The sequence below is a fragment of the Eleutherodactylus coqui genome, chromosome 3 (assembly GCF_035609145.1).
Source record: "Eleutherodactylus coqui strain aEleCoq1 chromosome 3, aEleCoq1.hap1, whole genome shotgun sequence".
Lineage (NCBI taxonomy): Eukaryota > Metazoa > Chordata > Amphibia > Anura > Eleutherodactylidae > Eleutherodactylus > Eleutherodactylus coqui.
The window spans coordinates 301,236,861-301,250,183 of record NC_089839.1 but is presented as its reverse complement, the minus strand read 5'-3'; the positions used below and the strand labels follow the sequence as shown (position 1 = coordinate 301,250,183).

At 44.6% G+C, this 13,323-nt stretch overlaps 1 protein-coding gene across 1 annotated transcript in view; it reads right to left on the bottom strand.

Moving 5' to 3' along the window:
• The window catches only part of LOC136621924 (serine/threonine-protein kinase TNNI3K), a 328,182-nt gene that overhangs the window by 200,053 nt on the left and 114,806 nt on the right, over window positions 1-13,323 (bottom strand). Inside the window, exons 13-17 of the mRNA XM_066597788.1 lie at window positions 13,138-13,287; window positions 10,904-10,990; window positions 6,791-6,847; window positions 2,205-2,297; window positions 2,061-2,118 (exon numbers count right to left, since the gene is read on the bottom strand). Coding sequence (XP_066453885.1) covers window positions 2,061-2,118; window positions 2,205-2,297; window positions 6,791-6,847; window positions 10,904-10,990; window positions 13,138-13,287 — 445 coding nt within the window. The remainder of the gene's footprint in view (window positions 1-2,060; window positions 2,119-2,204; window positions 2,298-6,790; window positions 6,848-10,903; window positions 10,991-13,137; window positions 13,288-13,323) is intronic.

Sequence of the window (13,323 nt, the reverse complement as noted above, 5' to 3'; positions counted from 1 at the left end):
CAGTCTATGAGGAATAGGGGGACACAAGAGCTTACAGTCTATGAGGGAATAGAGGGGACACAAGAGCTTACAGTCTATGAGGAAATAGGGGGACAAGAGCTTACAGTCTATGAGGGAATAGGGGGACACAAGAGTTTACAGTCTATGAGGAAATAGGGGGACACAAGAGCTTACAGTCTATGAGGGAATAGAGGGGACACAAGAGCTTACAGTCTATGAGGAAATAGGGGGACACAAGAGTTTACAGTCTATGAGGGAATAGGGGGACACAAGAGCTTACAGTCTATGAGGAAATAGGGGGACACAAGAGCTTACAGTCTATGAGGGAATAGGGGGACACAAGAGCTTACAGTCTATGAGGGAATAGGGGGACACAAGAGCTAACAGTCTATGAGGGAATAGGGGGACACAAGAGCTTACAGTCTATGAGGGAATAGGGGGACACAAGAGTTTACAGTCTATGAGGGAATAGAGGGGACACAAGAGCTTACAGTCTATGAGGAAATAGGGGGACACAAGAGCTTACAGTCTATGAGGAAATAGCAGGACACAAGAGCTTACAATCTATGAGGGAATAGGCACAAGAGCTTACAGTCTATGAGGGAATAGCGGGGCACAAGAGGTAGCAGAGCTTGTTCTATATAAGCATTATACAAGCACTGTTACCTCTATTTCCTCATAGACAATAATCTCTTGTGTCCCCCTATTCCCTCATAGACTGTAAGCTCTTGTGTCCCCCTATTCCCTCATAGACTGTAAGCTCTTGTGTCCACCTATTCCCTCATAGACTGTAATCTCTTGTGTCCCCCTATCTCCTCATAGATTGTAAGCTCTTGTGTCCCCCTATCTCCTCATAGACTGTAAGCTCTTGTGTCCCCCCTTTCCCTCATAGACTGTAAGCTCTTGTGTCCCCCTATTTCCTCATAGACTGTAAGCTCTTGTGTCCCCCTATTCCCTCATAGACTGTAAGCTCTTGTGTCCCCCTATTCCCTTATAGACTGTAAGCTCTTGTGTCCCCCCATTTCCCCATAGACTGTAAGCTCTTGTGTCCCCCTATTCCCTCATAGACTGTAAGCTCTTGTGTCCCCCTATTCCCTCATAGACTGTAAGCTCTTGTGTCCCCCCATTTCCCCATAGACTGTAAGCTCTTGTGTCCCCCCTATTCCCTCATAGACTGTAAGCTCTTGTGTCCCCCTATTTCCTCATAGACTGTAAGCTCTTGTGTCCCCCATTTCCCCATAGACTGTAAGCTCTTGTGTTCCCCCTATTCCCTCATAGACTGTAAGCTCTTGTGTCCCCCTATTTCCTCATAGACTGTAAGCTCTTGTGTCCCCCATTTCCCCATAGACTGTAAGCTCTTGTGTTCCCCCTATTTCCTCATAGACTGTAAGCTCTTGTGTCCTCCTATTTCCTCATAGACTGTAAGCTCTTGTGTCCCCCTATTTCCTCATGGACTGTAAGCTCTTGTGTCCCCCCTATTCCCTCATAGACTGTAAGCTCTTGTGTCCCCCTATTGCCCATAGACTGTAAGCTCTTGTGTCCCCCTATTGCCCATAGACTGTCAGCTCTTGTGTCCCTCTATTCCCTCATAGAGTGTAAGCTCTTGTGTCCCTCTATTTCCCCATAGACTGTAGGCTCTTGTGTCCCCCTATTTCCTCATAGGCTGTAAGCTCTTGTGTCCCCCTATTTCCTCATAGACTGTAAGCTCTTGTGTCCCCCTATTCCCTCATAGACTGTAAGCTCTTGTGTCCCCCCTATTTCCTCATAGACTGTCAGCTCTTGTGAAATATGCTGGTGCTATAGAGATAACGATTATTATCAGCCCGGTGCAGCGGTGGGTGTGGATGTTGAGTTTTACGCTAACATCCCATATCCCAGGCTAATGTCAGCGCTGCGGTGAGACGCCATAATACTGTAATACAGCGATAATAATCCATGAAGTCTAAAAAAATAAATATATATTTTAGATTACAAAACTCGGTAATGAAGAAATATCATTTTCTCCTTCATTTCTTTCATTAGCCATAAAGTGAAATTGAAATAAACTTCTTCGACTTTACCGCTTAATGGCGACAATTTTATTTCTGCATCTTCCTTTGTATACTTTTCCGAATGACCCTACAAAATATCAAAAAAATGGGTAACCACTCCAAGTAAATAATTAACGGCACTTCTGAGTCGGCGGCTGGCGTCGCATCTCACACCTGATCCAATTATTTCATGAAATTCAATTTCTGACATCTGAAGGTGAAAGTGCGAGGGCAGGCTGGCACGCAGGAGCAGAACATCAGCTTTTTCTGCAAGGAAATAACAAAAAATAAAGTAATCTAACAAAACGCTTGTGAATAAAAATGAAGAGATTATCTGCTGTACTGAACTCGTACATAGAATACAAAGGAAGACTTTATAGGGGCTGCCCAGTTATAAATTATTGATGGCCATCAATAGTAGATTGACGAGAGTTCACAGCCTGAGACCCCTGCTGATCAGCTCTAAGCTGCACCTTTGTGCTCCTGCACTGAGATGACTTCTGCAGGAAGCAGATAGCTCTGTTCCTACTGCAGTGGCCATGATTGGTACTACAGGCATTGAAGTGAATGGATACTTGGCAATACTAAGCCTGGCCACTGCAGTGAGAACGGAGCTGCCTGCTTCCTGCAGAAATCAGCACAGTGCAGGAGCACATAGACCCAGTTTACAGCTAATTGCTGATCTACTATAGATGTCCTATCCTAAAGGATAGGCCATTAAAAATGTGAAACTGGACAACCCCTTTAAAGGAGAAGACCGCTGTTCAGACTGTACATCCCCAAAGTGTGGAGTATGGGGGCCCATAATGACCCACTGTGATCACTGGTGGACTCACAATACAAAAGAGAAGCACTTCACAGGCTAGGGAGGAGAGGGTTAACAGTGAGGGTAGAAAGCAGAAGGCCCATGTGCTGTTTCTTTGGGTTCACCTCAGTAGCTTACAATACAATGTTGAAATATGTACAAGATTGTATTTTATTCCTAAGTTTCAGAGGCTGAAATTAAAGATAAGACCCTTTGGGCCCCATGACAGCAAATCCTGTACTCTGGCAGCTCAGTGTTATGATAGGACACTAAACTTCTTAGCAAGCAATGGGATCTCCTTCTTCATCTTCCTACCTGTACAAACTCTGGGCTGACTGATTGTTATGGGTCTAGTGTTGCTACATAACACGGAGGTGTCAGAGCATACGAGGTGTTATCTTCAGGCGAAGACACAAAAGCTCCCCTGACATTAGAAATTGTAAGCACTGTACTAGGTTTTGTAATTTTTTTGCTTATGTGGTGCTCAGGGGTGGAGCCGCCAAGTCATGCTCCACCCCTGAGGACCCTATACAGTGGATTAGTTCTGCCTGGAGTGTTCCTTTATAAGGGTTGTTATATTTTCTGTCTGTTTCCCTATAACCCTTTAATGAGGCGGACTAGTTTGCTACTTAAGAATGCAACAATTTTGGGGGGGATTTAAATCTTCACCTTTCAGAAGCCATAATTTTATTTTTCCATCGACTTAAGTATATGAAGGCTTGTTTGTTGTGTGATGAGTTGTAGTTTATGCTGGTACCATTCTGGGGTGCATATAATATATGGTATAACTTTTATTAACCCTTTCCAATCCAATTTGTATCCTGTTTTTCCTAGGGGGCTTACTCTTTTTCTGCCGTTACACAACGGCGCTATCTGCTGGCTAAAGCCAGTACTGCATGAGGTGACACGTTGGATAGGCTCCGACAGCAGAGAGGCTGGCAATATACAGTAAGAGAACCCCAACGGAAGACTTCCAACATCGGAGCTGTACAGCCTTAAATCGTAATGTCTTCAGAGGTCAGACAGTGGATTGGAAAGGGTTAATGTTTTTGAGAGAAAACCAATTCTGCTATTGTTTTTTTAAAATTTCTTTATTATGACGTTCGGTATAAATGACATGATAACTTTCTTCTGTGTGGGGCCTTCTGAAGGCTTCCTGGGCTGCCATTGCAGATTGCCTATGAAGTCATACCTGTGACATGGCTTCATAGACTGACTGTCAGATCGTGGTGTAATGTAATACTATGGTATTACATTATACTGCAGGAGCGATCAAACCATCGCAAGTTCGAGTCCTCCATGGGAACGAAAAAAAATATGTAGAAATTAGTAAAAAACAGCCAGATCTATCAAAGTAACACATTATTTATCCCGCATGGTGAACGTTGTCAGAATAAAAAATACACAACGCCAGAATTGCGCTTTTTTGCTCACTCCCATCTCAAAGAAAAAATGTAATAAAAAGCAATGAAAAAGTCATATGTACCCCAAAATGGTACCAATAGAAATTACAGGATGTCCGGCAACAAACAGCCCTCACACTACTACATTGATGAAGCAATAAAAAAGTTATGGTGGCCGGAAGATGGCGGCAAAAAATAATTACATGTTTTTCCAAAGATATTAAATTTTTTTAAAACAGTACAGCAAAAAAAAAAAAAAACCCCAAAAAACTATATAAATTTGGTATTGTAGTAATCGTACTGACATATAGAATAAAGTTACATGTCATTTTCTCCGCAGTGTGTATGCCGCAAAGATTGTGTCCTTTTTCTGTTTCATTACAATTTTTTACAAGTTCAGTACCCTAGAAGATATTTTTAATGATACCCATGAAAAATAAAACTTGTCCCACAAAAACAAGTCCTCAGACAGCCACACTGGTTGAAGAATAAAAGAGTTATGATATCTTAGACCTTTCCAATCCACTGTCTGACGTCTTAAGACATTATGATTTAAGGCTGTACAGCTCTGATGTTGGTAGATATCCGTCGGGGTTCTCTTACTGCATATTGCCAGCCTCTCTGCTGTCGGAGCCTATCCAATGTGTCACCTCATGCAGTACTGGCTTTAGCCAGCAGATTGTGCTGTTGTATAAACGGCAGAAAAAGAGTAAGCCCCCTAGGAAAACCAGGATACAAATTGGATTGGAAAGGGTTAAAAGTGGGGAGGAAAAACTAAAAATGGGGGAAAAAAAGGCCACGTCCTCAAGGGGTTAAACTTGTTTTACAGATTCAGTGTCTTTCTGATGAACTCCCCCTATTCCCAGTATATTGCTGCTCTTCTATATAACCTCCATGGCGGGGGGGCACATGACTCCCAGAGAAGCCCTGAAAGCGGCATCTTTCCCTTTAACGGCGGTCATCTGTGCTCTCTCCAGATTGGAGTTCTGCCCAAGTTCTTTCTATCAATGTGTTTGTTCGGCTATTTATTCTTAAGTGCATCTGTTGCCGTTGCAGGAACATTTAATGACAATCTGTTTGGAAGGGGCTGATATAATATTTATGCCGCAGAGGATTAAAAGCATTTGTCGATGAAGAGCCGTTCTTGGAAGATTAATCCCGAGGAAACTTCCTATCACCTGAAAACTGTGCACTCCAGCAGAACGCGCCGCAAGGGATTAACCCTTTATGGGGTTGGAGTTCAGGGTCTCAGAGACAGAGCTACAAATCCTCTGCGTAGACAGAGTCAGGGTGCGTCCGCACGAGCAGTGTCACTCCGACTGATGTTGCGTTTCCAAAATTGCGATGTTCACTGTGAATGCGTTGCCAATCCTGCGACGCAGCTGAAAGCCGCATCGGAGAACTACAACCATACTGAAGTGATGGGACGTCTTTTTTATAGAAACCGCCTCCAATCCGCTGGTACATCGCTTGTGCACAAGTGCAACAGGGGGCTAAGTTTCACAGCCTGATTCCAGGCTTGGCCAAGTAGGAGACCTAAGGCCTCATGTCCATGGGCAGATCGGATTCCGCATGCGGGAGCCCGTGGACATTGGGCCTTGAGCATTTATGACTCCTTGAAGCCTTAGTGGTGGCTTCAAGGAGTCATAATTGTGATTTAGCCTCATAGAGGTGTGAAGAGAAGCAGGAGATTTGGAGATCTGCAACGATAGGTAAAATAGATTCTTCTGTTATTTTCATCGCACCTTGAGTTTTTTTATGGGGTGGGGGTGCTGGCCCCACACTCAACCGGCCTCCTTTCTCATCCAGGCTTGGGATCGGCAATAGCGGCAGTACAATCACCAATAACGAGGATGTTGAACAGGATGTTCAGTGTCGTATCAGGAAGGCGTAGTCAACTTTCATCATTTACATCCTATATGGGCTACCATCTCACTCCCATTACAAATGAAGATACGACTTCTGAACACTACAGTGGTCCCGACTGCACTATACCCATCTGAAACATGGAAGATGGCCACACGTATCAGCCAGCGACTTGATGTATTCCAGCAGTGATGCCTTTGTCGCCTGCTCAAGGTAATTTATTATGATTGGGTTAGCAATGAAGAAGAAATTTACCGCTGCTCTGTTACACGGCCACTTCAATCCCGGGTCACCAAAAGCCAACTCTATAGCCGACACTTTCTATGCCTCCCTGAGACTGGCAAGAATCGCCATCTCATGGAATCCAAAAAAAATGGGAAGCATCGGTGGTGAAGTTAAAGGACCAACTGACGACGTACATTTATAGAGAACTTGTGGCTTTTCATGGGATGAAGCTGAAATTGCTGCCTTTGATAGCCAACTTTGGCATACTTATGTCAGCTGATGCGCTGAAAGGCATTGGAGGACCCAAGTCTAAGTAATGATAAGATGGAGCTCCAACTTCTACAAAGTGATATCATAAAGCACAGAGCTAAATATAATATTTGTAGTTGGAAAGTCTTAACTTGTGACATGGTAATATGGCGGTAGGAGGAAAGGATGGTCCCATACATGACTTACTGTACCTTTTGTCATGCTTTTAATCTTCCCGAGAGGAGATGGGATGGATACATAGGCGCCATCTAAGATACAAATAGAATAATGTTATCACCAAGCACAAAGGAGATGTACGGAAACTTAGTAAATGTTCTTAGTAAAGAACATATAATGTTAATCTCCAAGAGCAGACAGCCCTTTTGTTGCACTGATGACCTATTCTCTAGATCGGTCATCAATAGTTGATGGACAGGGGTCCACTGCTTGGGCCCCCTATCCATCAGCTGATCATCCGGCCTGTTGTCCAGTGGACATTATCATCGGCGTTCATGGCAAGAATTGCCGGCGCCGACTTCACTCATTGAATTCCATGGGAGAGCCATGCTGATATTCCACTCTCTGCTTCTTGCCTGGTCAGGAGGTCACGTCCAGTCCTGACCAGGAGAGGAGCAGGAAGTGGAAGAGCAGAGCGACTCTCCCACTGGTACTTCCTCCCCTGTCTGCTGATGACAACGTCCAGACTGCTGCACTGGACAGCGGGTCGGATGATCAGCTGATGGATGGTGTCCCGAGCAACGGACCCCTCCATCAACTACTGATCAACTATCCAGAAAAAATAGGGCAGACAACCCCTTTAATCTTCTAATACAATTACAATAATAGACATTCTGCATTCAAGAGTGTTCAAAGCCAAGGTGAAGTAATGTCTACTCTAAAGGGAATATTGTATCAATTCTGTTTTTATTTCCTGATTGTAGATGTTTTTAATTCTATTCTCTACACATAATTACGGGGTGGCCATCGTGTCTAAGCTACTGTTAACACCACAGATTTGTTTTACAGCAACCACATGGACCATAGCCACTTGTAGTCTGGGCAGGACTTCTATGGGAAAGTGTTGTGGACACACTTAATCACCTGGTCATTGTGCAGGGAGGGTAGGAGGGGAGCTGTGACTTAGAGGCTGGATATCTACTTTAAAATGTATTTACATAAAACTGAAAAACTTTAAAACTAGAGATGAGCGAGCGTACTCGGTTCGGGTGTTTTTGCACTCGAGCACCGCTTATTCTGAGTAACTCACTACTCGGACGAAAAGATTCGGGGGGTGCCGGGGGTTGCAGAGGGGAGTGGGGGGGGGAAAGAGAGAGCTCCCCCCTGTTCCCCACTGCTACCCCCCGCTCCACCATGCCGCCCCCCCCCCCCCCGAATCTTTTCGCCTGAGTAGTAAGTTACTCGGAAAAAGCGGTGCTCGAGTTCAAAAACACCCGAAACGAGTAGGTTTGCTCATCTCTATTTAAAACCCATTAGTGATCACCACTCCAAGTTTTTGTGGTGGTCCCAACCCTAATGGATCTTAGGCTAGGCTACCGTTTTTTCTAACAATAGCCCAGTCTAAACCCCTCATGGGTGTTATTAGAATACCAGGTTTTAGTTATGATGACCGGGATCGGAGAAACCTGTGATCCTGGCCAATTTATACATTAGATGCTGCAGTCAATGGCAACCTTGACATCTAAGAGGTTTCAATAAGAAGAGGTTTACTCTGTAAGACCACCATCACCCCTCAGGAATGATAGCAGGGTGCCAATTGGTTGCTGTAGCAGCCAAGGACCTAAATGTGGCTGCCAGGGACAGGGCCTAATGGGCTGCCTGTCAGAGTGTAAAACTGACAGTAATAATACACTGCAATAAAGATTAATTGCAAAGTATTCTAAAAGCGATCAGAGGATGAGGCATTCAACGGAGAAAGGGGAAAACGTTTCAATGAAGTATCTTATAAGATAAAAAAGAAAATGACAAGTAAAAAAGAATAAGATTTCTCCCCTAGAAAGACACATATTTTAGAAAAAAAAGGAAAGTAAAAAAAAACACACATAATTGGTTTCACCACAACCTTAACGATGCAAAATATAAAATTATAACACAATGTATTCTAGACATAGGACTTTTGAAAAAGTTGTACACAACGCAGCAAAACTAATTGGACCCCTGAGCAAGAATCCCAAGTAGGATTTAATCCCGTACGGTAATACGTAGTGGGGCTCCTTTGGCCCTAATCACAAGTGGCATACTTTCTACTAATACCGTGTTTCCCCAAATATAAGGCACCCCCGATAGTAAGGCATAGTAAAGTGTGCAGGCAAGTCAAGAGGCCTGTCCCCTGCTGCCATCCCCGTTGTCTCCTACCTCCAGATGTATAGGTAGATCTGCAGACAGTCTGCTGTTATCCTGTCCCTGCTGTGCTGTACGAGTGTGCTGTTGTGAGCTCCCCTTGTTGGCTGGAAAAGTCCATACTGTACGTTCTGTTCCTGCTGTACATGTCTGCTGGGATGAGCTCCCCCTGGTTGCCGGAAGCTGCAATACCATCCTTGCTTACAAGTGGTACAGGAACTTCTGTCTGCAGACAGGTACATTACTTTACAGTCCTTATTTTTTTATGGCTCTGTGTGTGAGTCAGGCAACCTGTGTGTGATTCTTAAGGCTGGGTTCTCACAGAGCGTATTTCCAGCGGAAATCTCGCAGTTTGGCCACAGCGATAAACAGTAAGATTTCCGCCGGGAAAGCGCTGCTTCAAAACCCACGGCACTCAGCCGCTTGTTTTGAAGCGACCTAGCTGCACGCTTTTCCGTTTCTGTGGCCGGTGAATCCGCACCACAACACCGGCTTCTCCCAGTTTGCCGTGACAGATTTGCTGTCCCATGTGGATGAGATTTCTGAGAAATTTTGTCCACAAAGCTGGACAATTGAGGGATTAGCGGCCACAGATGGATTTGCCGCGGCGAAATAAGACACCCCCTGAAAATAAGACGTAGCGCATATTTGGGAGCAAAAATTAATATAAGACGCCTCTTATTTTTGGGGAAACAGGGTATCTGATACACTTCAGCTGGTTATTTCCCTCTATTCATTCTTCCATTGCTCAACTGTCCAATGACATCAGTCCTTGTACCACTATAGATGGGCCGATGCATCCTCCTTAGGAGAACTCACCATACGTTTGCAGGATGGATGGAGGGAAATACCGGCTGAAGTGTATCAGATGTTAGTAGAAAATATGTTATGGACAGTATCTGATGTCATTAGGGCCAAAGGAGCCCCACTAAGTATTAACATATGGGAATAAATACTACTTTTTCTTCTTGCTTTATTCTTGAGGTCCAATTACTTTTGGTAGGATGATTTATAACTTTTTATTCACTCTTTAATCAGCAATTCTGTTGTTTTTTCATGGAGTTTAATGTCTGGGATAAATAATGTACCCCAAAATGCTGTCAATGAAAACTACAACTTATCCTGCAAAGAAAAGAAAAACTCCCAAGTAGTTTATTTGAAGTGAAAATAAAAATGTTACATGTCTTGGAACTGAGCAGGAAAACAGTCTTTCTTTGTTAAAAGTGTTTTTCTCATGTAAAACCAGCAAAAACAAACAATAAAGCATCTAAACGTGCCATCGCTGTAATTATATCACGTCATTTATACGAACGGTGAACCGTAAAACAATAAAAAAAAGGATGGAATTGTGCTTTTTTTCTACCCCCCCCCCCCCCAACATAATAAAAATTATACTGTATAATACAATTTATATGCAGCAAAGTAGATCCAAGATAAAAACCCCGAACCCTCCGACAGTGAAGGAGAGATATAGGTTATGGCTGCTGGAATGGGATGATGAAAAGAAAAGGAAAACAAACTCGTCACAGAGGCCCAAAAGAGGCCGATCACTAAGGGGTTAAATTGAGTAATTACCCATAATTAGAGATGAGCGAGTATACTCGCTAAGGCTAACTACTCGAGCGAGTAGTGCCTTAGCCGAGTATCTCCCCGCTCGTCTCTAAAGATTCGGGGACCGGTGGGGGGCGGGGAGCGGCGGGGGAGAGCAGGGAGGAACGGAGGGAAGCTCTCTCTCTCCCTCTCTCCCCCGTGCTCACCGCCGCAACTCAGCTGTCACCCTCGCCGGCCCCTGAATCTTTAGAGACGAGCGGGCACATACTTGGCTAAGGCATTACTCGCTCATCTCTACCCATAATCCTAAATTATATATATTACTGCTCAATCCACCCGCCAGCCGACAGCCATTTCTGAACGTCCATAGTTTACGCTCTTTATAAAGGTGAGCAGAACACTTTGACGATATTTACCTCCGCCGGGCTGCGAGTATTCATTACACGGAGATTCCTCCTGGGGGCGCTTGTAGTGCTTCAGCAGGGTAACGATGCCGTCATGACCTGGGGAACGAGCACAAAGGATTCCTTATTAGGTTGTCCGCAAGACGCAGCGCATATGCGGATTTCATTAAATAACGTGGATTTTGTTGTGTTTTACCTAACATCTTGCAGATTTTTTCGCTCCAGTAATGTGCCTTAGCGAGTATACTCGCTCATCTCTACTGCCTACCCACTACAGTTCTTTTTCAGTTTTTTTCCTCCAGGTGTCTATGGGACTTGTTAAAATTGCGACGCGGCAAAAATGCGATTTTGCGATTTTTTTTTTTGCCGCATTGCGATTTTAACATTAATAAGTCCCATAGACACCTGGAAAATATAAAAACGCTGCGGATTTCCCTGTGAAAACGTAACGGTAGCAGGTAGGCACCCTTATAGTCTAATTTACAAAATGTCATGATGTGTCACTAAATGCTGTTTTGTGACACCTAGTAGTATTCAGGGAGAGTAAAGGCTGAGCTGCCTTATAGGATAGTAAGGGGTATAATGTAAATGGAGTGGAGTACGCCGCTGTTTCACAAAAGTATCTTCTGTCTTACACAATGGTATTTTGTGACACTAAACGCTCTTCCACCACATATAACGGTAAGAGCCATAATATAAACCAAGTCAAGCTGACCACTGCTGCACAAAATTATATTCTGCCTTACAAAATGGTATTACGTATCACTAAATTGTGTTTTGTGACAATGGTATTTTGTGAAGGTCAATGCTATGCTGCCTCATAAGATGGTAAGGGCTCAGTCTGGCAAGCGTTTTTTTTTTGCGCACCTATGTGCGAAAAAAAAAAAAGCGCTCCACATATGTACAAAATGCACATGACTGTAACTCCGTGCCCATTGCTTTCAATGGGGCTGGCACTACTGCTGCCGGTCCCATTGAAAGCAATAGGATGCAGGCAACCCCCGCAGTGATTTTCAGGGAAGGGCTTTTAATATAAGCCCTTCCCTAAAAATCATCCCTAGCTGCTGTAAAAAGAAAATAAAAATACATCACCTCTCTGCCGCTGTCCGTCGCGTTTTCTCTATGGTATCCCATCACTGATCTAAAGCACTTTCTCCTGGCAGGGGATTTAAAAATCCCAGCCTCTTGATATTGATGGGTCTGATTGGCTGGGTGCTCAGCCAATCACAGGCAGTGTTCAGCCACTCATTGAATGACAGCTGAGCGCTGCCTGTGATTGGTCACAGTGCTCAGCCAATCAGAGGCAGCGCTCAGCCATTCATTGAATTCAGCTACAGATGACTTTCAGGGAAGGGCTTATATTTCAAGCCCTTCCCCGGATATCATTGCGGGGGTTGCCTGCATCCCATTGCTTTCAATGGGGTGGCTGCAGCAGCGCTGGCCCCTTTGAAAGCAATGGGAGAACATTGTGTTCCTTTGCCACAGCTGTCACAGCTGTGACAGGGGATTCTTTCATCCCCGCAGGGAGTGCCATCATCACTAAACATTATAACAGCTGTGGCAGGGAATTCCATCATCCCTGCGGAGAGTCCCCTTGTCACTGAGCACTGTGACAGTGCTGTCAGTTTTCAGTGATGAGGGGACTCCCTGTGGGGATGATGGAATCCCCTGCCACAGCTGTCACAGTGTTCAGTGATGAGGAGACTCCCCGTGGGGATGATGGAATCCCCTGCCACAGCTGTCACAGTGTTCAGTGATGAGGAGACTCCCCGTGGGGATGATGGAATCCCCTGCCACAGCTGTCACAGTGTTCAGTGATGAGGGGACTCTCCGCGGGGACATTTTACACGCAGCACAGACCTTACAAGTATTTTGCTCCTGAAAAAGACGGACATGTAAACACGTCATAGGGAACCAATGGCTCTATCAGACGCCCTTTTTTCTCTCTTGCGCACATAGGCGCGCACAAAAAAAAAAACCCCACTCGTCTGACTTCGCCCTAAGGGGGTATAATATAAACTGAGTTGAGTACGCCACTGTTTCACAAAATTATATTCAGTCCTACAAAATGGTATTACGTGCCACTAAATAGTATTTTGTGACTCTAAAAGGTACTCTAAAACGCTCGTCCGCCACCTAAAAGTAAGTGCCACACTATAAACGAGTGAAGCCGGCCACTGTGGCACAAATATTCCGTCTTCCGATATGATATCTTGTCTGGCGGAGTCTTTCCGTGACCACAGTACCTTTCTCGTAAGCCCACATTAGACACGTCTGTTCATCTTTCTCCCCGCTTGATTTACTGGGATCACTGGCGACGAGATTCATGTCGGCTCCGTTGTCGAGCAAGAACTGCACCAGCCGGATGTGCCCGTGGTAGCAGGCGCAGTGCAATCCTGCAAGAGGCGAGCATGCAGTCAGTAGGATTACAT